Consider the following 27,907-nt stretch of genomic DNA (forward strand, 5'->3'; position numbering starts at 1 on the left):
TGACTGGGATTTGGAAATGATCCTTATCAGATTTTATCAAACAGTTAGTTAAAATAACTTTATATTTTTGGGGGGAAATCAATAACTTTTGTGACACAAAACCAGTGGGAATTGATACACAATTCATGCAAAGCACATACTGTACTATGTACTCTTTCTAAGGGTTAGATGATGTTGTTATATGATATTTAGGTGTTTTTCTATGATCTGTCAAGATAAGTAATTGAGGAGTCTCAGTATACACACGTATTCACCAGCGCTCCTGTGCTGTATTGTCTGGCATGACAGTGTGCTATTATTCTAGGCTTTGTGATGGCCTGTATTGTTTTCCAGTGGGGTCTTTTGTTGTGTTGGAGGGCTATGGTGATGCTGCAGGGGCAGGTTTGTGCTGACGATGGCCTGTAGGGATGACAGGGCCTGATATGGCCGAATGACTGGTCCAGAGAGAGTCAGCAGCAAAGCAGCTCAGAGATGGAGTAGGACCTGTGCACATACACACTCTTACACATATTCTTAATAACACCGCCTAGCTCCAACTGAAGCGCAGCCATGCAGGAATCTCCTGGCTCTATTGGTGTGGATGGAGGTTATGCCAGTAATGTGCCTGCCTTCCTCACCAAACTGTGGACCTTGGTCGAGGACCCGGACACCAACCACCTCATCTGCTGGAGTGCTGTGAGTACCTTGAAGTACTGACTCTTCTGATTGGTTAAGTTGGTTAAAGAGAGTCGGAGTTCTTTCATGAAGTTGACTATATTTAATGTGTTTTATATAAATGACAAGAATGAGAAGATAAGTAATGGTTAGGGGCAGTGGCAAGATAGTACTTGTCTATTACTCATAGTTCTATGTTTGACTATCAAATGAATTGAATATCATGACTGTTTATACTCAGGTTGACTGAAAAGTGGATGTGTTTAAACCTTTGGTTAACCCAAAACATGTGCCTTGCATTCATCGGTAGCATCAGATAGATCTGGAGGGTAACCAAGTAAATGTCTTCCAGTGTTGTTCCCTTTATAAACCAAGGGTATCGTATAAAAGTATGATTAGTATCGATCATATCAGTATTGTATTACACATCTTCACAGTGTAAGAAGTGGTGAATGAGACCACATACTAAGCAACCCTTTGTCTTTGTTCCTGTTTGTGTTTGTGTTACTGTTATGCCCAAGACTCCACAATCTGGCTTACAGAGTCCTCAAAATGTAAGTGAGTAACCATCTTTGAGAGAATCATGACTTCATCATGTTCATTAACTGATTTTTGCTTACTGGACACATATAGGGATAGAAATGTTGACTTTAACAACATTTTCAAAATCATGTAGCCAACCTGTTTAACACTTAAAGAATGTGCTATTGGACTATGATGAAGTGACAGAAGTCCATAAGCTTGGCATTGATTTAGTGTCTAAGAGGTGTGGGTACAGTTTGCTGGTACATAGTTTTTCCCTCAACCTTCATTTTAGCACATAGAATTTTTAGAACATAGAATATATATATTTTTAATGTAAGTGGCTAAGCTTCCCCTGTTCCGTTTTAATCCAGTTAGCCTGTAAAAAATTAACGAGGAGAGACACATTTCTCAGAACAGATTTTATATGTACTTATTGGTATAAAGCAAAAAATACACTTCCTACTTGAACTTCACAGGATTTATAGGACTGAGTATTATATGTTTTTGACATTGGTCTGGTTTCCCGGACAGCCTAGTCCTGGACTAAAAAGCATGCTCAATGAAGAATCTCCATTGAAACTGTCTTTTGGTCCCTTTAACTTTTCTGGGAAACTGGCCCTTAATGTTGAATTGAGGTATTCAATGTCTAACCAGTGTTTCATAGAACTTAAACACAAACCCCTATTTTGGTTATGTCCCTCAGACTGGGACCAGCTTCCATGTGTTCGACCAGGGCAGGTTTGCCAAAGAGGTGCTGCCAAAATACTTCAAACATAACAACATGGCCAGCTTTGTTCGTCAGCTCAACATGTGTGAGTACCTCTCCTCAGCTCTAGAGAATAGAGAAGTACCCTGTCAGATATTTAGCAGTATTTAGAAGTGAATTGTGTAGGAGTGACTTTTGTATTGTTTATGTGTAGGTAGGCTATGCATTCATTTATGTATTTGAGTGTTTGTGCCTCTGGATGTGTGTTAGTGCCTCTTGAGGTGTGTGTGTGTGTGTGTGTGTGTGTGTGTGTGTGTGTGTGTGTGTGTGTGTGTGTGTGTGTGTGTGTGTGTGTGTGTGTGTGTGTGTGTGTGTGTGTTTGTGTGTGTGTGTGTGTCGCTGTGTGACGCTAACCTCTGGCCGGATGTACAGATGGCTTCAGGAAGGTGGTGAACATAGAGCAGAGTGGTCTGGTGAAGCCAGAGAGAGACGACACAGAGTTTCAGCACCTCTACTTCCTGCAAGGCCACGAACACCTGCTGGAGCACATCAAGAGGAAGGTGAGACAGAAACCAAGGAAATAAAACTCACACACACCAACAAAGTACACATAGTGAGACCTCTGTGTCTGTGTGTTTAGGTCTCCATCGTGAAGAGTGAAGAGACCAAAGTACGGCAGGAGGACTTGAGTAAGCTGCTGTATGAAGTGCAGGTACTGCGCAGCCAACAAGAGAACATGGAGTGTCAGATGCAAGACATGAAACAGTAAGTAGCAATATGTGCTGGTACATGGCATCAATCATAATTACAACAATTTGCTAAATTAATACAATTACTATAATCAGTACTGTAGTTGGTTTAATGCTATAAAAAATTTGGTTTAAGGCCACTGAACTGGGACAAAACGTATTACTAACCATACTAAGCCATACTGTATGTAACAGACTCATAGTCCATCCTCAGTAGCCCATGCATTGTCCCTGGACTCATTATATGTTCCAATGGGTTTGGTCTATTGTCTACATTGGTTTAAGAGAACATTCAGCTGCTCACCTGACTGTTGCGCCCTATAATAGCATCAGGTGTGCTGGTCAGGTGGTGCATGTGTCAGGTAGTAGAAAAGGTAGTCTTGTCACGTGTCTCTATCTGATCTGGAATCAGTGGTGGTGAGCCCTCAGATAGGACACATCAGGCTGAAATCAGAGCATCGCCCAGTAATCACACATATAGATCACACACGTGTGGGACGTGCGGGGTGATGAGTGAAGGGGTGATAGTAAACTGGTGAATGTCACAGTGGTCTGTCTTACTCCTCCAGGCAGAATGAGGTGCTGTGGAGAGAGGTGGTCTCGCTGAGACAGAACCACACCCAGCAGCAGAAAGTCATGAACAAGGTGAGAAATTCTCAGTTAACATGACTATGCAGTGTGTGTGAATTAGAGAGACAGGAAAAGAGAGGGAGAATGGGGAGTCAGAGTGTGTTACTTTGGTGCTGAATCATTCTGTTTTTTGCTCCTTTACAGCTGATTCAGTTCCTTTTCAGCCAGATGCAGTCAAACACAACAAGCACTGTAGGAATGAAGAGAAAGCTGTGAGTACACTGCCTCGCTTTGTTGTGCGTGCACACACACACACACACACACACACACACACACACACACACACACACACACACACACAAAGGCTAAGATTCACAATACATGCACTCAAAACACACACACACTTGTATGTACATACACTCAATAACACACCATACTAACAAATGACAATAGTAACACAAACACACAAACACAGCAGTGGGAATGGCCAACTCAGCTGTATGTGGTCAGCTGATGCGCAACACAATCCCAGCTTGGATGAATGGAGCTGAATGCTGAATCAGACCTACTGAGCCCTAAGCCCCTCACACACACACAATCACTCACCCATCCCTCCCATCCTCTCACACCCACACCACCCCACTGAACCAGGGCGCATGACCCTCTACCCTCTATTGGAAATGCACCATCAGCTTGTGTGACCCGTGTGAACAAATCTGTCAAAGTCAAAGAACAAAGGACAGTGACATAAAACACTCATATTTTCCATCATTTCATCTGTCACATCCATACCACCAGAAGACTTAGAACTGACATCCCTTTAACTGGACATTTTCAGATCTGTTTATACCGTTTCCTATAACATTCATAACACTGTGCCATAGCTGGCTTCTACAATGCAATTTATGCTATCGGTGGTTAGTAATGAAACACTTGCAGAAAAAAGATGTATGCTGTTGGTGGTTAGTAATGGAACACTCGTAGAAAAAAGATGTATGCTGTTGGTGGTTAGTAATGAAACACTCGTAGAAAAAAAGATGTATGCTGTTGGTGGTTAGAAACAACTGTTGCCATTTTATGTGCCTGAAGGTACAAACTCTGCCTCCCGGTGGGCTTGGAGAGGAAATCAAGTGCACTATGCTAAAGCTGGCCAATCAGATTGCTCAGATGACCGAGTCTGCAGTGACGTTGCAAGCATGAAAATAAAGCTTCAGCAATCTTGGTACTTTGAGATTTCAAAACGTTTAAAACCATGAATAGAGAGAGACTGTCAACAAACACAGCAAAGAGCTGCTGTTTTTATGAGTGAGTTCATGTTTAAGTTCTCACTCAGCACTGTCAACACTTTGCATCAAACACTTTTATAACCCATAAAATGCGCGTTCTTCCTATTTCCACTCAGCGCTGCAACAAGCAGTGCAGCAGTAATGAATAAGCAGGAAAGTGTATCGATAGACTTGCGTTGTTATTATTATTAGCGGCTTGGGTCTTTTTTAATATCGAGGAATATTTCACTTTCTCTGTTCATATGAGTAACAACATGAATTTGTGCATGAAACAGAAATAATGCGGTGCGAATCGAGTTTCGCCATTAGCTGGAAGATGGTGTCCCTTTTTGGTCAGTGTGTAGGAAAGGGAGAGCGGAGGGATGTTGAGAGACGGACACAGTCTGCTGCTCTCCCCCTCCACAGATACTGACCATCAGATGCAGGCACCATCAGCCCAGTAAAATAAAAAGCTAATTATTTAAATGTATGCTCACTCAGTTGTGCCTCACAAGTAATACAACAGTGGATCTATTACCGTTGTGATCACATAGCCTACCTCAAATTTGGAAATATATATAACAACAATGCATTAGCAGGTAAATTCAAGCAAAGCCAGTATGCGGTGTTAATGTATTGGGCCTATAGCTTACTGCACAAACCACATTACTACAGTACTGTTTTTAATTAGTTAATGTTGCATAGGCTTACATTTTTTAAGTCATGTTAATAAAAAATCAGAGCGGTAGATCTCGGCAATTTGACTCAGAAAGTGATCTTGACTCAGAAAGTGATCTTGACTCAGAAAAGGTTGATGACCACTGCCATAGGATAACCCTTTTTCGTTCCAGGTAGAACCCTGTTTGGAAAGTGTTCTACATGGAACCCAAAAGAGTTCTACCTGGAGCCAAAAGGGTTCTACCCAGAACCAAAAGGGTTCTCCTGTGGGGAAAGCCAAAGAACCCTTCTAGGTTCTAAAGAGCACCTTTTTAGATATATTACTGATAAAGATATTACATTATGTGCACACTGCTTTTGCAAAATAGAAACAGCAGTGGTTGATATAAGATGAATAAAATAACATTATCAGAAAAGTCAATGACATAATGTAATTCATAACTTTTCTCTGTTGTCAAAAAGCAAGTGGGTTTTTCAGTGTTTTAATGCCTACATGTTCGATACAAGCGTAGCTTTATTAAAAATGTAGTTTCTCAAAACTACCACTGTTGCGTTTATGCACTGAAGGTAGGTGAGGAGTAAAACGCAGGAGAGCAGAGATGTCAGTGTAGCGTATATTTTAATAAGGGCAAGTTCTAAAACACGGTACAGTACAATACCCAAAAACAATGCCCAACACAATGGAAACTAACAGGACTCCCGTAAGGCGCAAAAACACAACGCACAAACCTAAGCGGGGAAACAGGGGTAAAAATACACACAAAGACAAAACAAACTGAAAAGGAAACATGGATTGGGGATGGCTAGTAGGCCGGCGACGCCGACCGCCGAGCCCCGTCCGAACAGGGAGAGGAACCACCTTCGGTGGAAGTCGTGACAACCTCTGCTTTCTCGACTCACCCTTCCAATCCATCAGAAGGGTTACAGTTATTTCCCCTTATCCTCGGCTCTCATCCAGTAAGGCTATGCAGACACAGCTGTCTATGGCTCTCAGTCTATAAATTATAAGTTAACAGTTCCAAGGCATTTCATTGCAGAAGTGAAGAGAGTACTTCCATTGATTCACTATTGATTTCTCTATATTCCTCATCATGGTGATGCTTGGCCCTCCTAGTCCCCTTATGTTGGACGATGGCTCAACCACGCCCTCAGCCTCCAAGTTCAGCCATACCCACCAAATGGAGCCCCTGCATGAACCGTTCTATATCCAGTCGGTATGAACCCACTCTACCTTTCACTATTACACTATTACACTATTACACTATTTTTACAAAGTATGGTGCTAGATGTACTGTGTTTATAGTTTCCAGCATTGGGACATCATGACTATCATACAAAACATGTTATATTTTTAACTGCATAGTGTCTGTCAGGCTATGAGCTTCACAAACCTTTAATTAAACTATTTACTGTTCCTTCTCCACAGCCATCCACAGAAACAGCCTCTTGCTCCAATGGTGCAATGACAGGAGGACCAATCATATCAGACGTTACTGAAATGTCACAACCCAGCAACATGCAAATGCAAACAGAGGAGACAAGGTAAGTGTCAAAGAACAAAAGCAAAGACGCATTTTATCCTGTAGTGGCTTCCAAAGCATCAACATCTAGTATGTAGTCGAGATTGGAAGAAATCTGTTGTTGAGAAGCCTTTTTCAGCAGGACTGATATAAACCTCTGCTGTTTTCAACCAAGATCTCAGCGATCACTGCCTCATTGCCTGCATCCGTAACGGGTCTGCAGTCAAACACCGCCCCTCATCGCTGTCAAACGCTCCCTAAAACACTTCAGCGAGCAGGCCTTCCTAATCGACCTGGCCCAGGTATCCTGGAAGGATATTGACCTCATACCGTCAGTAGAGGATGCCTGGTCATTCTTTAAAAGTGCCTTGCTCACCATCTTAAATAAGCATGCCCCTTTCAAAAAATGTAGAGTTATATATATAGCGTTCTGCATTAGCATCAAATAGCCCCTGTGATATTCAACTTTTCAGGGAAGTTAGTAACCAATATACACAGGCAGTTAGGAAAGCTAAGGCTAGCTTTTTCAAACAGAAATGTGCATCCTGTAGCACAAGCTCAAGAAAGTTCTGGGACACTGTAAAGTCCATGGAGAATAAGAGCACCTCCTCCCAGCTGCCCACTGCACTGAGGCTAGGAAACACTGTCACCGGCCGATAAATCCACTATAATTGCTTTCCACCTGGCTACCCCTACCCCGGTCAACAGCCCTGCACTCCCCACAGCAACTCGCCCAAACCTCCCCCATTTCTCCTTCACCCAAATCCAGATAGCTGATGTTCTTAAAGAACTGTAAAACCTGGACCCCTACAAATCAGCCGGACTAGACAATCTGGACCCTCTCTTTTAAAAATGATCTGCCCAAATTGTTGCATCCCCTATTACTAGACTGTTCAACCTCTCTTTCGTATCGTCTGAGATTCCCAAAGATTGGAAAGATGCCGCGATCATCCCCCTCTTCAAAAGGGGAGACACTCTAGACCCAAATTGCTACAGACCCATATCTATCCTACCCTGCCTTTCCAAGATCTTTGAAAGCCAAGTCAACAAACAGATTACCAACCATTTCGAACTCCACCGTACCTTCTCTGCAATGCAATCTGGTTTCAGAGCTGGTCTCAGAGCTGGTCATGGGTGCACTTAGCCACGCTCAAGGTCCAAAACGATATCCTAACCCCCATCGATAAGAGACGTGTCAAATCGGAGGGCCTGTTGTCCGGACCTCTGGCAGTCTCTATGGGGGTGCCACAGGGTTCAATTCTCGGGCCGACTCTCTTCTCTGGATAACATCAATGATGTTGCACTCACTGCTGGTGATTCTCTGATCCTCCTCTACACAGACGACACCATTCTGTATACTTCTGGCCCTTCTTTGGACACTGTGTTAACTAACCTCCAGACAAGCGTCAATCCCATACAACTCTCCTTCTGTGGACTCCAACTGCTCTTAAATGCAAGTAAAACTAAATGCATGCTATTCAACCGATCACTGCCCTGCACCTGCCCGCCCGTCCAGCATCACTACTCAGGACAGCTCTGACTTAGAATATGTAGGACAGCTCTGACTTAGAATATGTGGACAACTACAAATACCTAGGTGTCTGGTTAGACTGTAAACTCTCCTTCCAGGCTCACATTAAGCATCTCCAATTCAAAGTTAAATCTAGAATCGGCTTCCTATATCGCAACAAAGCATCCTTCACTCATGCTGCCAAACATACCCTTGTAAAACGGACTATCCTACCGATCCTCGACTTCGGTGATGTAATCTATAAAATAACCTCCAACACTCTACTCAACAAATTGGATGCAGTCTATCACAGTGCCATCTGTTTTGTAACCAAAACCCCCTATACTACCCACCACTGCGACCTGTACTCTCTTGTTGGCTGGCCATCGCTTCATACTCGTCGCCAAACCCACTGGCTCCAGGTCATCTACAAGTCTCTGCTAGGTAAAGCCCCGCCTTATCTCAGCTCACTGGTCACCATAGCAGCACCCACCCGTAGCACGCACTCCAGCAGGTATATCTCACTGATCACCCCGAAAGCCAATTCCTCCTTTGGCCGCCTTTCCTTCCAGTTCTCTGCTGCCAATGACTGGAACGAACTGCAAAAATTACTGAAGCTGGAGACCCATATCACCCTCACTAGCTTTAAGCACCAGCTGTCAGAGCAGCTCACAGATCACTGCACCTGTACATAGCCCATCTGTAAACAGCCCATCCAACTACCTCATCCCCATACTGTATTTATTTATTTTATCTTGCTCCCTTGCACCCCAGTATCTCTACTTGTACGTTCATCTTCTGCACATCTACCATTCCAGTGTCTAATTGCTATATGGTAATTACTTCACCACCATGGCCTATTTATTGCCTTACCTCCCTCATCTTACCTCATTTACACTCACAGTATACAGATTTTTCTTTTTTCTACTGTATGTTTTTTTATTCCATGTGTAACTCTGTGTTGTTGTATGTGTCGAACTGCTGTGCTTTATCTTGGCCAGGTCGCAGTTGTAAATGAGAACTTGTTCTCAACTAGCCAATCTGGTTAAATAAAGGTGAAATAAATAAAAACTTAAGACTGCTGTGTTTCTGTGCCCACACAGGGATAAGTGTATGATGCTGATCAAAGAGGAGCCAGGGAGCCCAGGGGTGCGAGGCCGGGGGGAGGGGGTCCCACTGGGCTCCTGTGATGTGTGTTCTGAACCCCCCGTCCTCCCTGTTGCCATGGTACAATCCGTCCTGGAGGGCCGAGGGTCTGGAGCAGACAGGAGGCTCAAGAGACCTGCTCTGGAGAGGTAGAGACACACACGCAAACAAACAAACATGTCCATCAGTTTTCCAAGCTCAATAATACGTTTTACATATGTTTTTTATTATTACATATGAATGTATTGTTTTCCAGTGAAGCCCTAGTAGTGTGACATGATGATATGTGTTGTAGGCCTGAGGTACCTGATGCTGAAGAGAATGTGGACATGAGTCTGGAGGACCTGCAGCTTCTCCTGAGGACCCACCAGCAGAGTGTGGAGCCCACCACTGCTGTCATGGATGTGAGTAATACCCTCCAAAACTTGGCAGACACAGAGTTTGTTCCAGAAACTGTGTCACAAAGGCATGGGACACAAAATGACTGCAGGAACAGATATACTACCTTTGAATATCTCTAGTTTCTCTTCACTAGGTAGAAGTGAGTCAGACAGTGCTCACAGCAGCTCAGATTGATATGATGCTGTTCTGTCTTTACAGCCATTCAATTTCAACCTGCCCTTGAGTGAGTGGAACTTTACTGATATGGATTCCAACCTGAAGTCAGTGAGTGGAATGTGTTTATGGTGTTTGAATTAGCTCTGCATATATTGTCTTAAAGTCTGGTTATATTAAGTGAAATCAACCCACCAGTAAAGTCAGTGCAAGTTGTCAGTTACTTGTCAGCCATACATTTCTATGGCTTTAGTCAGACAAGGACAGGTAATGGTCGAAAAATGTGCCAACAATATGCCTTCTTACTTATTGGGTAGATTAATCAGTGTGTGCTATGCAGGTAGCATCTCTACAGTTGATTGAAAGTACTGGTCAGTGTTATCTTCAGGTGTATCCCACTCTGCTGTGTTCCAGTACATGTTTCAGAGCCAGGAGGCAGAGGCTTACCCCAACGCTGGTTGTGAGGAACAATGATGGCTTGACAGATCCACTGGCACATGCTTGTCCTGACAAAGGCAGGTAAAGTATATATATGGCACACACTCAGCTACATCATTAATTTCATCAGATGGCTCATTCATCACAAAACCCACTAATATTGCCAATTACGTTAATGATTTTTTCATTGGCAAGATTAGTAAACTTAGTGATGACATGCCAGCAACAAATGCTGACTACACATCCAAGTATAACTGATCAAATTATGAAAGACAAACATTTGAATTCCTTAAAGTGAGTGTGGAAGATGTCGAAAAATTATTGTTGTCTATGAACAATGACATGCCACCGAGGTTTGACAACTTGGATGGAAAATTACTGATGATAATAGCAGACGATGTTGCCACTCCTATTTGCCATATAGTCCATGTAAGCCTACTAGAAAGTGTGTGTAATTATGTTACAAAAGAATAGTAAAGCCCCCTTTACTGGCTCAAATAGCTGACCAATCAGCCTTTCACCAACCTTTAGTAAACTTTTAGATTTTTTTTGAACAGATACAATGATATTTTACTGTAAACCAATAGACAACAGACTTTAAGCACGCTTAAATGGAAGGACATTCAAAAAGCACGGCACTTACACAAATGACTGATGATTGGCCGAGAAAAATTGATGATAAAAAGATTGTGGGAAATATTTTGTTAGACTTTAGTGTGACTTTTGACATTATCGATCCTAGTCTGCTGATGGAAAAACGTATGTGTTATGGCTTTACACCCCCTGCTATATTATGGATAAAGAGTTACCTGTCTAACAGAACATGGAGGGTTTTCTTTAATGGAAGCCTCTCCAACATTCCCCAGGGCAGCTGTCTAGGCCCCTTTACTTTTTTCATTCTTTAATAATGACATGCCAGTAAAGTAAGGCTAGTAGAGTAAAGCCAGTGTGTCTATGTATGCGGTGACTCAACACTATACACGTCAGCTACTACAGCGACTGAAATCACTGCAACAATTAAGAAAGGGCTGCAGTTATTTTCAGAATGGGTGGCAAGGAATAAGTTAGTCCTAAATATTTCCAAAACTAAAAGCATTGTATTTGGGACAAATCATTCACTAAACCAAACCCTACACCTCAACTAAATCTTGTAATAAATAATGGGCAAATTGAGCAAGTTGAGGTGACTAAACTGCTTCGAGTAACCCTGGATTGTAAACTGTCATGGTCAAAATATGTTGATACAACAGTAGCTAAGATGGGGAGAAGTCTGTCCATAAGAAAGCGCTGCTTTGCCTTTTTAACAGTACTATCAACCAGGCAGGTCCTACAGGCCCTAGTTTTGTCGCACCTGGACTACTGTTCAGTAGTGTGGTCAGGTGCCACAAAGAGGAACCTCAGGAAATTACAATTGGCTCAGAACATGTACACGGCGAGATAACATTAATAATATCCATGTTAATCTCTCATGGCTCAAAGTGGAGGAGAGATTGACTTCATCACTACTGAATGCAGCGAGATGGTCTGTTTAAACTACTAGCACACAGCTTAGACACCCATTCATACCGCACAAGACATGCCACCAAAGGTCTCTTCACAATCCCCAAGTCAAGAACAGGCCCAAGGTACTACATAGAGCCATGGCTCCATGGAACTCTATTCCACATCAGGTAACAGATGCAAGCAGTAGAATATGATTTTTAGAAAAATATAAAAATACACCTTATGGATCAGTGGCGACTGTGAAGAGACACACACAAAGGCACAGACACACATTCACATGATAAGACACGCACACTACACACACGTAGACATGGATTTTGTATTGTAGGTATGTGATAGTGGAGTAGTGGACTGAGGGAACACACTTAATGTGTTGTGAAAAGTGTTATGAAATGTAATGTCATGTAATATTTTAAATTGTATATAACTGCCTTAATGTTGCTGGACCCCAGAAAGAGTAGCTGCTGCCTTGGCAACAGCTGATGGGGATCCTTAAAAAATACAAATACAAATACACACAGCCATATCTCTTACTGGATTTGTGCATAGTTGAATGACGATTCTATGGACAGCTCAGTTTGTGTGTAATAATAACAGCAAATATTGACTTTTCTTTCTTTTGCATGTCCTTTTCAGGCCAGAAAACAAGACATTCCTCAAGACTCTCAGATTTGTTCCATCCCCTGTCGTCATGTCTTAGATCCAGCCTACCTGACCCAATGTGAGCAGAGCAGGAGGGATTCTTGTCACTCAGAGCTCTGTGGGCCTATCTTCCATCCACTAGGATGTCCGTTCTGGGGAGTTTTCTTCAGAAGCACTGTATAGCTTTTCAGAGAACCAGAGTTGAATCTATTTGGAATTATTCAGACTTCTTTCACTGATGTTCAACAGTTTTACTGGTGGGGACCCTGGCAGTTGTCACTTCAAAGGCTGACCGCAGGACATCCTAACATAAGCAATGGCTTCTCTCCTAAAGCTGGACTGATCTACAGTCAGAGAGCCTGACTGAGGGATCTCAATTCATAACAGACCAACCGACCAGTTGACATTTCAAGGATAAATTCCGAGTACAAAAGTGGAGTTTGGAGTATAACCGGCACTATTACGAAGTTCCAATATTCTCTGCCATCGTGCCAGCGGTAGTATGAAAAGTTGCATTATACCACGGTGGCCCTGGTTTGTAAGCACTTTAGTCTGTGTGAGAGTTTCTGCTTGTGGAGCTGTTTTTTTTCTAAATAGCATATTTGGTTCTATAAAAATATTCTCATGGCAAATACTATATTTGTATTTTAAAATTATATTCATAAGATAACAGAAATAGTGTTAATTCTCTTCTGTATGTTTTAATGTGAGAAGTCTAGGAAATATTTGATGATAGACTTCCCATTTGAAAAAACAATGAAGACACCATACCTTGCTTTTTTGCACAATTTGTATCAGTATTTATTCTTAATCACAATCTATATATTTCTCTTGAAACCCTCAGTGCTTTTCCTGCGCACAAGAGTAACTTTGATTTTCATCAAGTTGTCTATTATGACTACTAGGCTGTGTATAATATAATGCATACATTAGTCAAATTAGAACAATAGGTAGATGATCCAACTTCATCTGAACTCGCTAAAAAGAGAGGATAAGATCAACATGTAGACTCACTAAACAGAGAGGAATAGATCAACATGTAGACCTGCTAAACAGAGAGGATAAGATCAACATGTAGACCTGCTAAACAGAGAGGAATAGATCAACATGTAGACTCGCTAAACAGAGAGGATAAGATCAACATGTAGACTCACTAAACAGAGAGGATAAGATCAACATGTAGACTCACTAAACAGAGAGGATAAGATCAACATGTAGACCTGCTAAACAGAGAGGATAAGATCAACATGTAGACTCACTAAACAGAGAGGATAAGATCAACATGTAGACTCACTAAACAGAGAGGATAAGATCAACATGTAGACTCACTAAACAGAGAGGAATAGATCAACATGTAGACTCACTAAACAGAGAGGATAAGATCAACATGTAGACTCACTAAACAGAGAGGAATAGATCAACATGTAGACTCACTAAACAGAGAGGATAAGATCAACATGTAGACTCACTAAACAGAGAGGATAAGATCAACATGTAGACTCACTAAACAGAGAGGATAAGATCAACATGTAGACTCACTAAACAGAGAGGAATAGATCAACATATAGACTCACTAAACAGAGAGGATAAGATCAACATGTAGACTCACTAAACAGAGAGGAATAGATCAACATGTAGACTCACTAAACAGAGAGGAATAGATCAACATGTAGACTCACTAAACAGAGAGGATAAGATCAACATGTAGACTCACTAAACAGAGAGGATAAGATCAACATGTAGACTCACTAAACAGAGAGGAATAGATCAACATGTAGACTCACTAAACAGAGAGGATAAGATCAACATGTAGACTCACTAAACAGAGAGGATAAGATCAACATGTAGACTCACTAAACAGAGAGGAATAGATCAACATGTAGACTCACTAAACAGAGGGGATAAGATCAACATGTAGACTCACTAAACAGAGAGGATAAGATCAACATGTAGACTCACTAAACAGAGAGGATAAGATCAACATGTAGACTCACTAAACAGAGAGGATAAGATCAACATGTAGACTCACTAAACAGAGAGGATAAGATCAACATGTAGACTCACTAAACAGAGAGGATAAGATCAACATGTAGACTCACTAAACAGAGAGGAATAGATCAACATGTAGACTCACTAAACAGAGAGGATAAGATCAACATGTAGACTCACTAAACAGAGAGGAATAGATCAACATGTAGACTCACTAAACAGAGAGGATAAGATCAACATGTAGACTCACTAAACAGAGAGGATAAGATCAACATGTAGACCTGCTAAACAGAGAGGATAAGATCAACATGTAGACTCACTAAACAGAGAGGAATAGATCAACATGTAGACTCACTAAACAGAGAGGATAAGATCAACATGTAGACCTGCTAAACAGAGAGGATAAGATCAACATGTAGACTCACTAAACAGAGAGGATAAGATCAACATGTAGACCTGCTAAACAGAGAGGATAAGATCAACATGTAGACTCACTAAACAGAGAGGATAAGATCAACATGTAGACTCACTAAACAGAGAGGATAAGATCAACATGTAGACTCACTAAACAGAGAGGATAAGATCAACATGTAGACTCACTAAACAGAGAGGATAAGATCAACATGTAGACCTGCTAAACAGAGAGGATAAGATCAACATGTAGACCTGCTAAACAGAGAGGATAAGATCAACATGTAGACTCACTAAACAGAGAGGATAAGATCAACATGTAGACCTGCTAAACAGAGAGGATAAGATCAACATGTAGACTCACTAAACAGAGAGGAATAGATCAACATGTAGACTCACTAAACAGAGAGGATAAGATCAACATGCTAAACAGAGAGATCAACTAAACAGAGAGGATAAGATCAACATGTAGACTCACTAAACAGAGAGGATCAAGATCAACATGAATAGACCTAGACTCACTAAACAGAGAGGATAAGATCAACATGTAGACTCACTAAACAGAGAGGAATAGATCAACATGTAGACTCACTAAACAGAGAGGATAAGATCAACATGTAGACTCACTAAACAGAGAGGAATAGATCAACATGTAGACTCACTAAACAGAGAGGATAAGATCAACATGTAGACTCACTAAACAGAGAGGATAAGATCAACATGTAGACTCACTAAACAGAGAGGAATAGATCAACAGTAGAGGATAAGACTCACTAAACAGAGAGGATAAGATCAACATGTAGACTCACTAAACAGAGAGGATAAGATCAACATGTAGACTCACTAAACAGAGAGGAAAGATCAACATGTAGACTCACTAAACAGAGAGGATAAGATCAACATGTAGACTCACTAAACAGAGAGGATAAGATCAACATGTAGACTCACTAAACAGAGAGGATAAGATCAACATGTAGACTCACTAAACAGAGAGGATAAGATCAACATGTAGACTCACTAAACAGAGAGGATAAGATCAACATGTAGACTCACTAAACAGAGAGGATAAGATCAACATGTAGACTCACTAAACAGAGAGGATAAGATCAACATGTAGACTCACTAAACAGAGAGGATAAGATCAACATGTAGACTCACTAAACAGAGAGGATAAGATCAACATGTAGACTCACTAAACAGAGAGGAATAGATCAACATGTAGACTCACTAAACAGAGAGGATAAGATCAACATGTAGACTCACTAAACAGAGAGGAATAGATCAACATGTAGACTCACTAAACACTAAACAGAGAGGATAAGATCAACATGTAGACTCACTAAACAGAGAGGATAAGATCAACATGTAGACCTGCTAAACAGATAAGATGTAGATAAGATCAACATGTAGACTCACTAAACAGAGAGGAATAGATCAACATGTAGACTCACTAAACAGAGAGGATAAGATCAACATGTAGACCTGCTAAACAGAGAGGATAAGATCAACATGTAGACTCACTAAACAGAGAGGATAAGATCAACATGTAGACCTGCTAAACAGAGAGGATAAGATCAACATGTAGACTCACTAAACAGAGAGGATAAGATCAACATGTAGACTCACTAAACAGAGAGGATAAGATCAACATGTAGACTCACTAAACAGAGAGGATAAGATCAACATGTAGACTCACTAAACAGAGAGGATAAGATCAACATGTAGACCTGCTAAACAGAGAGGATAAGATCAACATGTAGACCTGCTAAACAGAGAGGATAAGATCAACATGTAGACTCACTAAACAGAGAGGAATAGATCAACATGTAGACTCACTAAACAGAGAGGATAAGATCAACATGTAGACTCACTAAACAGAGAGGATAAGATCAACATGTAGACTCACTAAACAGAGAGGATAAGATCAACATGTAGACTCACTAAACAGAGAGGATAAGATCAACATGTAGACCTGCTAAACAGATAGGATAAGATCAACATGTAGACTCACTGAACAGAGAGGAATAGATCAACATGTAGACTCACTAAACAGAGAGGATAAGATCAACATGTAGACCTGCTAAACAGAGAGGAATAGATCAACATGTAGACTCACTAAACAGAGAGGAATAGATCAACATGTAGACTCACTAAACAGAGAGGATAAGATCAACATGTAGACCTGCTAAACAGAGAGGATAAGATCAACATGTAGACTCACTAAACAGAGAGGAATAGATCAACATGTAGACTCACTAAACAGAGAGGATAAGATCAACATGTAGACTCACTAAACAGAGAGGAATAGATCAACATGTAGACTCACTAAACAGAGAGGAATAGATCAACAAGTAGACTCACTAAACAGAGAGGATAAGATCAACATGTAGACTCACTAAACAGAGAGGATAAGATCAACATGTAGACTCACTAAACAGAGAGGATAAGATCAACATGTAGACTCGCTAAACAGAGAGGATAAGATCAACATGTAGACTCGCTAAACAGAGAGGATAAGATCAACATGTAGACTCGCTAAACAGAGAGGATAAGATCAACATGTAGACTCGCTAAACAGAGAGGATAAGATCAACATGTAGACTCGCTAAACAGGGAGGAAGGAGATGTTCTAGTGTCACTAAATCCGTGTCCATCTATTGAAGTGACTTTATTCTTCCATCCATCTAACTTTCTACCAAATCCCTCTTTTCAACTTTTCTGACTAGTATAAGATGAATTATTATAGATAAACATTCTGTCCTTCCATTGATTTTAGTGGTGGTTAAGGGGAAAGTAAGGTTTGATTTCAGAACAGATGAAGAGCCTCTCTAGAGCCTCCATTTGTTTCAGAGACAGGCCAAATCCCACATTGGGATTATATCGATTTTATTCAAACTCCAGAGGGTGCGTTCATGGAATGATGATGTAGGACATGGGAAATAACCCCCACCCTCTTTCTACATGATCTGAGCAGGTTCATATGATTTTGTTTGTCATCAAACTGGTCGGACACATCAATGGAAGACACAAGTTGCTTTAAAATGTCACCTGCATCAAGAACTGTCTACCAATGTGTGAACTTCACACATTACCCAAATGCAAAAAAAAAAAAGATCAGTAGACCTGGCCGCCTAACAGGTGTTGTCATACCACAATTTTAGTGTTTTTCAAAACCTTGTAAAAACCTTGTTTGTTGGAGGCAGCTGCTGACATATTCCAATATTCCTCAGATAATATGGGATTTCTTGGAATCCATTAGAATCTGAAGAAACATCAATGCACTGCCTTTGACTGTGGAAGACACATCCACATGGAAAACAGCCCAGGTCTTGCCAATCTTCCTTTTGAACTGATAATACTATACTGTGCAATATTACAGTTGTGAGAATTCACAAGGGTGCAATACATCAATGACCATGGGAATGTAGAAAGTAACTGTGTCATAGGCTGCATCATGGTAAGTAACACCTGTAGCTATAACTACAAGAGGAACAGATATGGTGGTGTATAAATGAAATTGCACTAAGACTGATCTTTGTACTAGATTTAGCAGTATTCATTTAGAATTTCTTTTTTATCAGTGTTTTCTTTATTACTGAAATATGAGTGTTTCTCTGATTTGCTAGGAGTGATACTTTCATTCAATTGCTATTGTATATATTATTTTTTTATTCATTTGCACTGGTAAAGATCGGATGTTTGAAATATACATAATGGTTGTCAGGATTGCAGACTTATCAACATATGTTTGTTTTTTGAGGAATCATTTGCTGTAACAAAATAAATCCATGGTCATAATGCATCGTTGTCTATGGCTTTGCAATGGCAATGTTGTTTATGGGTAGAACTGGACAAAAGTCACAATGATACAAAACATTTATTCTATGTATGCAATGACAATGCAAATTGTAAAAAATAAATAAAAGTTAGCATTGTACAAGCGCTCTTGTTTGCATGTGGGAAAGAGGCGGGGGTGGAGTATTTAACTAAAAAGAGGCCTATCATCAAATTATCGTATTTAGGGCCTCTCGGGTGGCGCAATGGTTAAGGGCACTGTACTGCAGCGCCAGCTGTGCCACCAGAGACCCTGAGTCTAGCGTCGTCCGGGTTAGGGAGGGCTTGGCCGGTAGGGATATCCTTGTCTCATCGCGCACCAGCGACTCCTGTGGCGGGCCGGGCGCAGTGCGCGCTAACCAAGGTTGCCAGGTGCATGGTGTTTCCTCCAACACATTGGTGCGGCTGGCTTTGGATGTGCGCTGTGTTAAGATTGGGTTGTGTATCGGAGGACGCATGACTTTCAACCTTCGTCTCTCCCGAGCCTGTACGGGAGTTGTAGCAATGAGACAAGATACTAGCTACTAAAACAATTGGATAACATGAAATTGGGGAGAAAAAGGGCACAAAAAAAAGAAGGAAAAAAAAGAAAAAAAAAGAAATTGCAGCCCAAATAAATCCTTCACAGAGTTCAAGTAACAGACACATCTCATCACCAACTGTTCAGAGGAGACTGCGTAAATCAGGCCTTCATGGTTGAATTGCTGCAAAGAATCCACTACTACAGGACACCAATGAGGAGAAGAGACTTGCTTGGGCCAAGAAACATGAGCAATGGACATTAGACCGGTGGAAATCTGCCCTTTGGTCTGGTGAGTCCAAATGTAAGATTTTTGGTTCCAACCACGTGTCTTTGTGAGACGCAGAGTAGGTGAACGGATGATCTCCGCATGTGTGGTTCCCACCGTGAAATATGCAGGAAGAGGTGTGATGGTGTGGAGGTGCCTTACTGGTGACACTGTCAGTGATTTATTTAGAATTCAAGGCACACAGTACCATGGCTGCCACAGCATTCTGCAGCGATACGCCATCCCATCTGGTTTGCGCTTAATGGGACTATCATTTGTTTTTCAACATACAGTGGGGCAAAAAAGTATTTAGTCAGCCACCAATTGTGCAAGTTCTCCCACCTAAAAAGATGAGAGAGGCCTGTAATTTTCATCATAGGTACACTTCAACTATGACAGACAAAATGAGAAGAAAAAAATCCAGAAAATCACATTGTAGGATTTTTAATGAATTTATTTGCAAATTATGGTGGAAAATAAGTATTTGGTCAATAACAAAAGTTTATCTCAATACTTTGTTATATACCCTTTGTTGGCAATGACAGAGGTCAAACGTTTTCTATAAGTCTTCACAAGGTTTTCACACACTGTTGCTGGTATTTTTGCCCATTCCTCCATGCAGATCGCCTCTAGAGCAGTGATGTTTTGGGGCTGTTGCTGGGCAACACGGACTTTCAAGCTTTATCTTGGCCAGGTTGCAGTTGCAAATGAGAACTTGTTCTCAACTAGCCTACCTGGTTAAATAAAGGTGAAATAAAAAACCAATAAAAGGTGGAGGTGTTGGGGGTGTCCTATTGAGGGCGAAGGGACCTATTGGTGAGGTCATTCTTCTTGGAAGTACATTCAGTCATAGTTTTGTTTATTTTATTTTTATACATTGATTTATTTTTTTCTTATTTTTTTTCTATTATTATAAAAGTTTACTGTGATTATGGATATGCACTCATGTTGACTTGTAATATTTGAACTTTCTTTTTCGCCCAGAGTACACATTTTTGATTTATTATTTTTATTGCTATTTTATTATTGCTACTGTACTTACACTCTTAAAAACTGCAACAGAAAAAGTGTCAAATAAAATGTAGGAAAATCCATAAGAGGGAAAAGCACGATGGGATGTGGGATTGAGGGATGGGTAGAGAGAACAGTAGAGGGCTCTGAAAACTATTATTGCCGAAATAACCACTTCCTTTTGTGACTAGAGTCTAATACTTCCTGTGGCACACAATCAGATGTCATGATAGATAGAACAAACTTCTCGCCAGGATAGTCAACCGAAATTAATCATTAATGTATGTGTTATATTAAACATAGAGGGAGTAAAATGTAGGCAAGCAATAAACATTTCAGAACTACTAGTCGAATATGATATGGAAGAGATGACGAATTTTGGCAAAGAGATTTATTTATAGACTAATACACTTGAAACAAATATCCACACTTAAAACTGCAGACAATACTAGTGCCTCCCCCGCGATCAAACCGATATATAAAAAGAAACGCAGCCTAACGTGGTCAGAAGGTAGTCGCAGCAATAAAGACTTGAGTGCGTGCGTGTTCACGCGAAGGGGGAGAACACCGGAAATATATATTTTTTGCGGAAAGAGTAGTGTGCTGAATTTTGGATCAGTTATCTAATGTTTTCTCTTCATTCGTGTTTTTGATTTTGACATATCCTGCTTATTTGGTGGAACGATGTCGGCTGTACCTCCCAACAGACCTTCAACCGGTTGGCCACGCCGTGGACTGAACCAGTTCGAAAACAAATACACCAGCCCGCCTTCCAAACCTGTCACGCTGGAGAGAACCATCAACTTGTACGTCGCTAGCTATGAAGTGCACTTGTTATTTACCTGTCTAACTAGATAGCGGAATTTAATTTTCGGTGTTGGGTTTTTAACTAGTTAGCTATAGTGTTTCTGAATATGTGATGTAGTAGGCTAAACAAACAGGCCCACCTAGCTCGTTACGACGCACAGTGTTCTTGCATGTTGCAAACACAAAAACATTCCCTACTTGTGGAGTAAAGCCTAATTATTGTACAATACACACAATTACGTAGCTAGTTAGTTACATAGCATGCAAACACATTAAGAGTTTACCTAACTAAGCTGCTAACATTTTATTGGGATTGGCCCTCGCAGATATCCCCTCACGAATTACACGTTTGGCACAAAGGAACCTCTCTACGAGAAGGATAGCTCGGTAGCGGCTCGGTTCCAGAGGATGCGCGATGAGTTCGAAAAAGTAGGCATCAGGCGGGCAGTGGAGGGTGTTCTGATCGTACACGAGCACAGGCTACCACACGTTCTACTGCTGCAGTTGGGGACAACCTTTTTCAAACTGTGAGTTGGTTCTCATCCCACCTCTGCACCTTGCATGATGCCAGTTACTAATGTGTAAGCAACTAAGCATTTACAAGGAAAAGCTTGACACTTCTGTAACTGGCAGGAGCATATAGTCCAATTTTTAAAGTCAACAAAAAGTGCCCCAACTGTATTTTTGAAACGTAATTGTGTGCAGTCCTGGTGGAGAATTGAATGCAGGGGAGGACGAAGTGGATGGACTGAAGCGATTGATGACTGAGGTAGGCAGGCTACATGGTCTTCATTCAGAATAGTATCATGAAACGTGACCTGACATGGTCTTCATTCAGATTATTATCATGAAACGTGACCTGATCATCTGGAAAGGTTTGCTTAGTGACATCAAAACCATTCCATTTACTTTGGTGGAAAACTGGGAGTGGCATAGAGGTTGGAAACAATTGGTCAGCTCTGACAAGTTGGAAGTGGCTTATCACTGGCAACAATGGACAATAGAACCACTTTGACATCACGCTGCAGACCATTCTAGGTAAAGGGTTACGTATTTTTCAAAATGTCTCATGTTGAGCACTATTGAAGGGTAACATTGATCAGAATTTGATTTTAAAAATCCTCCACACAGTAAAATTACGAGTGTTGGATTCCAGGGCAGATGGAGCAGCTGATTATTTCAGTTTCATTTGAGCTGGTTAACCATACCATGACTACCTAGACTTCCCATTTGCTTGTCTACTGGATAAGTATTTTCTGACATAGCATGCATAGTTGTCAGAGACTGAAACGTGATTTTAGTTTTGATATTAGTTAAACATATGTGTTTTTCCCACATCCGTGTCCAGATCCTGGGGCGTCAGGATGGAGTGAAGCAGGACTGGGTGATCGATGACTCTATTGGAAACTGGTGGAGACCCAACTTTGAGCCCCCACAGGTGGGTTACCGAGGAGTTATCCTTCCTGTCCTGTTACGCGAAAGGCCTCAGCATGGTTCGGTTCAGCTGGCTAGGCGGACCAAGCAAGTGTGCTCGCATACTCCCTTAAAACTAGAAAAAAGCTGCAATGGTACTTTGTCCATCTTGAGATGCCGTAGCCAGTATACCTCAAAATAGAAAGAATTAATATAAGTTAACTCAGGAAATCTGTCATTAACTTTGACGTTTTGGCTGAGGATATCTTAGTTGTACAATTTTACATCAAAGAGGTTTGGTGCCATATTTCTCAAGTGAAAAATGTGCATGAAAATGATTAGTCACTCGTTGATTGACAACAAACACTAAAGAATCCCTACTGTTGACCAATCACCGACGAAGGGGTTACCGACTTCGGCTTACCCCCAAAAATGTGTGCACCAACAGCCCAAAAAAACCTTGCTGAAGGCTAAAACAAACAAAAACGTCACAATGTTGTCATAATATATGCACAAACTGTTTTGGAAGGGAAGTATGCAGGGACCCCTTAAAGAACCCATTGTTCATACTATAGGTCTCAGATGAGTCACATGACCTGTCCCAGGTCTCTTTATTTTTCATTGGCTTTCACACTTATGCTTGCCTTTTGAATTTGAATACAGTGCCTTCTGAAAGTATTCAGATCCCTTTACCTTTCCCACATTTTGCTACGTTACAGCCTTATTCTAAAATGTATTAAGAAAAAGAAAAATCCTAGCAAATAAAAAAAATATTACAAAAATACATATTTACATAAGTATTCAGACCCTTTGCTATGAGACTTGAAATTGAGCTCCGGTGCATCCTGTTTCCATTGATCATCCTTGAGATGTTTCTTCAACTTGATTGGAGTCCACCTGTGGTACATTCAATTGATTGGACATTATATAAATGGAAGAAGTTTGGAACCACCAAGACTCTTCCTAGAGCTGGCTGCCTGGCCAAACTGCGCAATCGGGGTAGAAGGGCCTTGGTCAGGGAGGTGACCAAGAACCCGATGGTCACTCTGACAGAGCTTTGGAGTTCCTCTGTGGAGGTGGGAGAACCTTCCAGAAGGACAACCATTTCTGCAGCACTCCCCCTATCAGGCTTTTATGGTAGTGGCCAGACGGAAGCCACAGTAAAAGGAAAATGACAGTCTGCTTGGAGTTTTCCAAAAGGCACCTAAAGACTTTCAGACCATGAGAAACAAGATTCTCTGGTCTGATGAAACCAAGATTCAACTCTTTGGCCTGAATGCCGAGTGTCATGTCAGGAGGAAACCTGGCACCATCCCTACCGTGACGCCGTGGGTATGTTTTTCAGTGGCAAGGACTGGGAGACTAGTCAGGATCGAGGCAAAGATGAACGGAGAAAAGTACAGTGAGATCCTTGACGAAATCAAATGTATTTATAAAGCTCTTCTTACATCAGCTGATATCTCAAAGTGCTGTACAGAAACCCAACATAAAACCCCAAACAGCAAGCAATGCAGGTATAGAAGCACGGTGGCTAGGAAAAACTCCCTAGAAAGGCCAGAACCTAGGAAGAAACCTAGAGAGGAACCAGGCTATGAGGGGTGGCCAGTCCTCTTCTGGCTGTGCCAGGTGGAAATTATAACAGAACATGGCCAAGATGTTTAAATGTTCATAGATGACCAGCAGGGTCAAATAATAATAATCACAGTGGTTGTCGAGGATGCAACAGGTCAGCACCTCAGTTGGTTTTTCATAGTCGATCATTCAGAGTATCTCTACCGCTCCTGCTGTCTCTAGAGAGTTGAAAACAGTACGTCTGGGACTGGTAGCCCATAGCCGCAGGCAGAAGAGTTGAAACTGGAGCAGCAGCACGGCCAGGTGGACTGGGGACAGCAAGGAGTCATAAGGCCAGGTAGTCCTGAGGTATGGTCCTAGGGCTCAGGTCCTCCAAGAGGGAGAGAAGGAAGAGAGAGAAAGCATACTTAATTTCACACAGGACACCAAATAAGACAGGAGAAATACTCCAGATATAAGAGACTGACCCTAGCCCCCCGACACACAAACTACTGCAGCATAAATACTGGAGGCTGAGACAGGAGGGATCGGGAGACACTGTGGCATGGACGGCATGGAAGAGCACCACTAAGGCAGAGAATCCCAGTGGAGAGAGGGGAACCGGCCAGGCAGAGACAGCAAGTTTGTTGCTCCAGTGCCTTTCCGTTCACCTTCACACTCCTGGGCCAGACTACACTCAATCATAGGACCTACTGAAGAGATGAGTCTTCAATAAAAAATTAAAATAAACCTGGTCCAGAGCGCTCAGGACCTTTCACCTTCCAACAGGACAACGACCCTAAGCACACAGCCAAGACAACGCAGGATTGACTTCGGGACAAGTCTTTGAATGTCCTCCGGATTTGAACCTAATCGAACATCTCTGGTGCGACCTGAAAATAGCTGTGCAGCAACACTCCCCATCCAACCTGACAGAGCTTGAAAGGAACTGCAGAGAAGAATGGGAGAAACTCCCCAAATACAGGTGTGCCAAGCTTGTGGAGTCATGCCCAACAAGACTTGAGGCTCTAATTGCTGACAAAGGTACTTCAGTACTGAGTAAAGGGTCTGAATATTTCTGTTTATTTTTAATGAATTAGCAAAAACCGATTTTTGCTTTGTCATTATGGGTTATTGTGTGTAAACTGATTTTGGGGGGGGGGGTTAATAAAGTTTTGAATAAGGCTGTAACTTAACAAAATGTGGAAAAAGTCAAGGGGTTTGAATACTTTCCGAAGGCACTGGACTTCAAAACTCATGTCATGAGAATCCATTAAGTTAGGGTTTTCTGTTTTATCTACAGTACCCCTACATCCCAGCACACATTACCAAACCCAAAGAGCACAAGAAGCTCTTTTTGGTTCAGTTGCAGGAAAAAGGTAAGTTGACCAGCCTGTAATGTTTAAATGTGACAGTTCATATCAATTGATTGATGTTGATCGCTGTGGTTATCACCTGTATATAAGAGCTTTAAGAATGTTAACATATTTTGATGTGTAGTTATAGTTATGTTGGTGTGTCTGAGTGGATGTGGATATTGACCGGTTGTCTGTCTCCCAGCACTGTTTGCAGTGCCCAAGAACTATAAGCTGGTGGCTGCCCCTCTCTTTGAGCTGTATGACAATGCCCCAGGCTACGGGCCAATCATATCCAGTCTCCCACAACTGCTGAGTAGGTAAGGTATTCACCATACTGCTGTATATTCACCATAATATGAAATACCTTACTTGCTAAGACTCAAATCAGAGTACAACTGGCATTTTAAAGATGGACAAATGTGCATTATAGATTAGTTGTTCTATTTGTGTTGCAGGTTCAACTTCATATACAATTAAATCCTACTACTTGAATGTGGCGACACAAGGACTGTCTCTGTGAGTTCAGCCTGGACAGAAGAGAATGGGCAAGCAGGATTTCACTACACTTCTCTTAAAACAGAGTCCCCAGTGATACTACACATTTAAATATTGATCTGGATGTTTAGAAAATAAGAGAATGTATAATCTTTCTGTGTCAACTTTTATAGAACTATTACTTTGTGACATGAAACATTTTGTAGTCACACAAGTATTGATTTTCTATGTTTGTAGATGGGAGTTGACTGTTTTTAGAACAGTGCTTGTTTTTTAAAATCATTGTAACATACTACTTTGTCATCTTTCATTACTTTTTAAGGAATTACCAAGGAGTTATCTTTTATTTTCAATTAAAGATGGCTTTAAAACAACTAAGAAACTGTTTCCCCTCTGACCAATGTTTCAATACCAATGGTAGGGTAGCTATCACACCAGTCTAAACAAGATGCAATTGTTTGTCTATTCCCAATTATCTACGCATGTTCCTATTTTCATCAATAGTGGTGTATAGAATGCTTTTCATTGACATTCAGAAGAGCAGAAAGATATCAAGGATTCTGTATGGAGGAATGGTCCAAGATCCCTCCCAACATGTTCTCCAATCTCATAAAAATACTGTTGTTATCCTCGCAGGGGGAGGGTGCTAGAGTATTCAAAACAGGGGTGCCAATCATTTAGACCCGTATCTTTAAAAAAATATCTATTTGTTAAACAATCTGTTAAAGCATTTTATATTAGTGTAAAATATTTCACCAAATCACATTTTATTGGTCATGTACACATGTTTAGCAGATGTTATTGCGTGCGGGTGTAGCAAAATGCTTGTGTTCCTTGCTATAACAGTGCAGTAGTATCTAAAAACAATTCACAACAATACACATCTAAAAGTAAAAGAATGCAATTAAGAAATATATACATTAGTTTGAGTGATGTCGGAATGGCGTTGACTAGAATACAGTATATGCATATGAGATGAGTAAACGGTATGTAAACATTAAAGCGTAACGGTTGCGTAACCGGGTGGAAGCCGGCTAGTGATGGCTATTTAAGTCTGATGGCCTTAAGATAAGTTTTTTTTCAATCTCTCGGTCCCAGCTTCTTTGATGCACCTGCACTGACTTCGCATTCTGGATGATGGAGGGGTGAACAGGCAGTGGCTCGGGTGGTTGATGTCCTTGATCTTTTTGGCCTTCTTGTGACATCGGGTGCTGTAGGTGATGCGTTGGGCAGAACGCACCACCCTCTGGAAAGCCCTACGGTTGCGGGCGGTGCAGTTGCCGTACCAGGCGGTGATACAGCCCGATAGGATGCTCTCGATTGTGCATCTGTAAAAGTCTGAGGGTTTTAGGGGCCAAGCCAAATTTCTTCAGCCTCCTGAGGTTGAAGAGGCGCTGTTGCGCCGCCTTCACCACACTATCTGTGTGGGTGGACCATTTCAGATCGTAAGTGATGTGTACGCAGTGGAACTTGAAGCTTTCCACCTTCTCCACTGCTGTCCCGTGGATAGGGGCGTGCGGTTTCCTGAAAACCACGATCAGCTCCTTTGTTTTGTTGACGTTGAGTGAGCGGTTATTTTCCTGGTATCACTCTCCCAGTGTCCTCACCTCCCTGTAGGCTGTCTCGTCATTGTTGGTAATCAGGCCTACTACTGTTGTCTGTAAACTTGATGATTGAGTTGGAGGCGTGCGTGGCCACGCAGTCATGGGTGAACAGGGAATACAGGAGGGGGCTGAGCACAAACCCTTGTGGGGCCCCAGTGTTGAGGATCAGTGAAGTGGAGGTGTTT

The 27,907-nt window shown here is 41.5% G+C and overlaps 2 protein-coding genes across 2 annotated transcripts; both read left to right on the plus strand.

Annotated features, from left to right (window-relative positions):
- The first annotated feature begins 450 nt into the window (after positions 1–450).
- LOC115108907 (heat shock factor protein 4-like) lies at positions 451–13,236 on the plus strand. The gene is made up of 14 exons (XM_029633468.1): positions 451–675; positions 1,176–1,208; positions 1,883–1,991; positions 2,318–2,445; positions 2,526–2,650; positions 3,204–3,279; positions 3,409–3,476; positions 6,262–6,361; positions 6,574–6,689; positions 9,281–9,472; positions 9,619–9,727; positions 9,924–9,989; positions 10,293–10,397; positions 12,456–13,236. Exons 1-13 carry the CDS (start codon positions 550–552, stop codon positions 10,350–10,352), a joined length of 1,308 nt encoding a protein of 435 aa, XP_029489328.1. The 5' UTR covers positions 451–549; the 3' UTR covers positions 10,353–10,397; positions 12,456–13,236.
- Positions 13,237–20,777: 7,541 nt separating this feature from the next.
- Positions 20,778–26,500, plus strand: LOC115109373 (cleavage and polyadenylation specificity factor subunit 5). Its single transcript, XM_029634197.2, has 7 exons — positions 20,778–21,300; positions 21,628–21,828; positions 22,007–22,070; positions 22,650–22,739; positions 25,569–25,644; positions 25,826–25,940; positions 26,079–26,500. The coding sequence occupies exons 1-7, from the start codon at positions 21,179–21,181 to the stop codon at positions 26,098–26,100; spliced, it is 690 nt and encodes a 229-aa protein (XP_029490057.1). The 5' UTR covers positions 20,778–21,178; the 3' UTR covers positions 26,101–26,500.
- The last annotated feature ends 1,407 nt before the right edge of the window (positions 26,501–27,907 follow it).

This window comes from Oncorhynchus nerka, linkage group LG25 (genome assembly GCF_034236695.1).
Source record: "Oncorhynchus nerka isolate Pitt River linkage group LG25, Oner_Uvic_2.0, whole genome shotgun sequence".
Classification (NCBI taxonomy): domain Eukaryota; kingdom Metazoa; phylum Chordata; class Actinopteri; order Salmoniformes; family Salmonidae; genus Oncorhynchus; species Oncorhynchus nerka.

Bases quoted from the DNA above. Each gene is read 5' to 3' on its own strand.
- LOC115108907 (XM_029633468.1), top strand. From the start codon at position 550: ATGCAGGAATCTCCTGGCTCTATTGGTGTGGATGGAGGTTATGCCAGT. The intron at 676-1,175 runs GTGAGTACCTTG...GTTATGCCCAAG, and splicing joins ACCTCATCTGCTGGAGTGCT to ACTCCACAATCTGGCTTACA. The intron at 2,651-3,203 runs GTAAGTAGCAAT...TTACTCCTCCAG, and splicing joins CAGATGCAAGACATGAAACA to GCAGAATGAGGTGCTGTGGA.
- LOC115109373 (XM_029634197.2), top strand. From the start codon at position 21,179: ATGTCGGCTGTACCTCCCAACAGACCTTCAACCGGTTGGCCACGCCGT. The intron at 21,829-22,006 runs GTGAGTTGGTTC...AATTGTGTGCAG, and splicing joins GGGACAACCTTTTTCAAACT to TCCTGGTGGAGAATTGAATG. The intron at 22,071-22,649 runs GTAGGCAGGCTA...ATCCGTGTCCAG, and splicing joins TGAAGCGATTGATGACTGAG to ATCCTGGGGCGTCAGGATGG.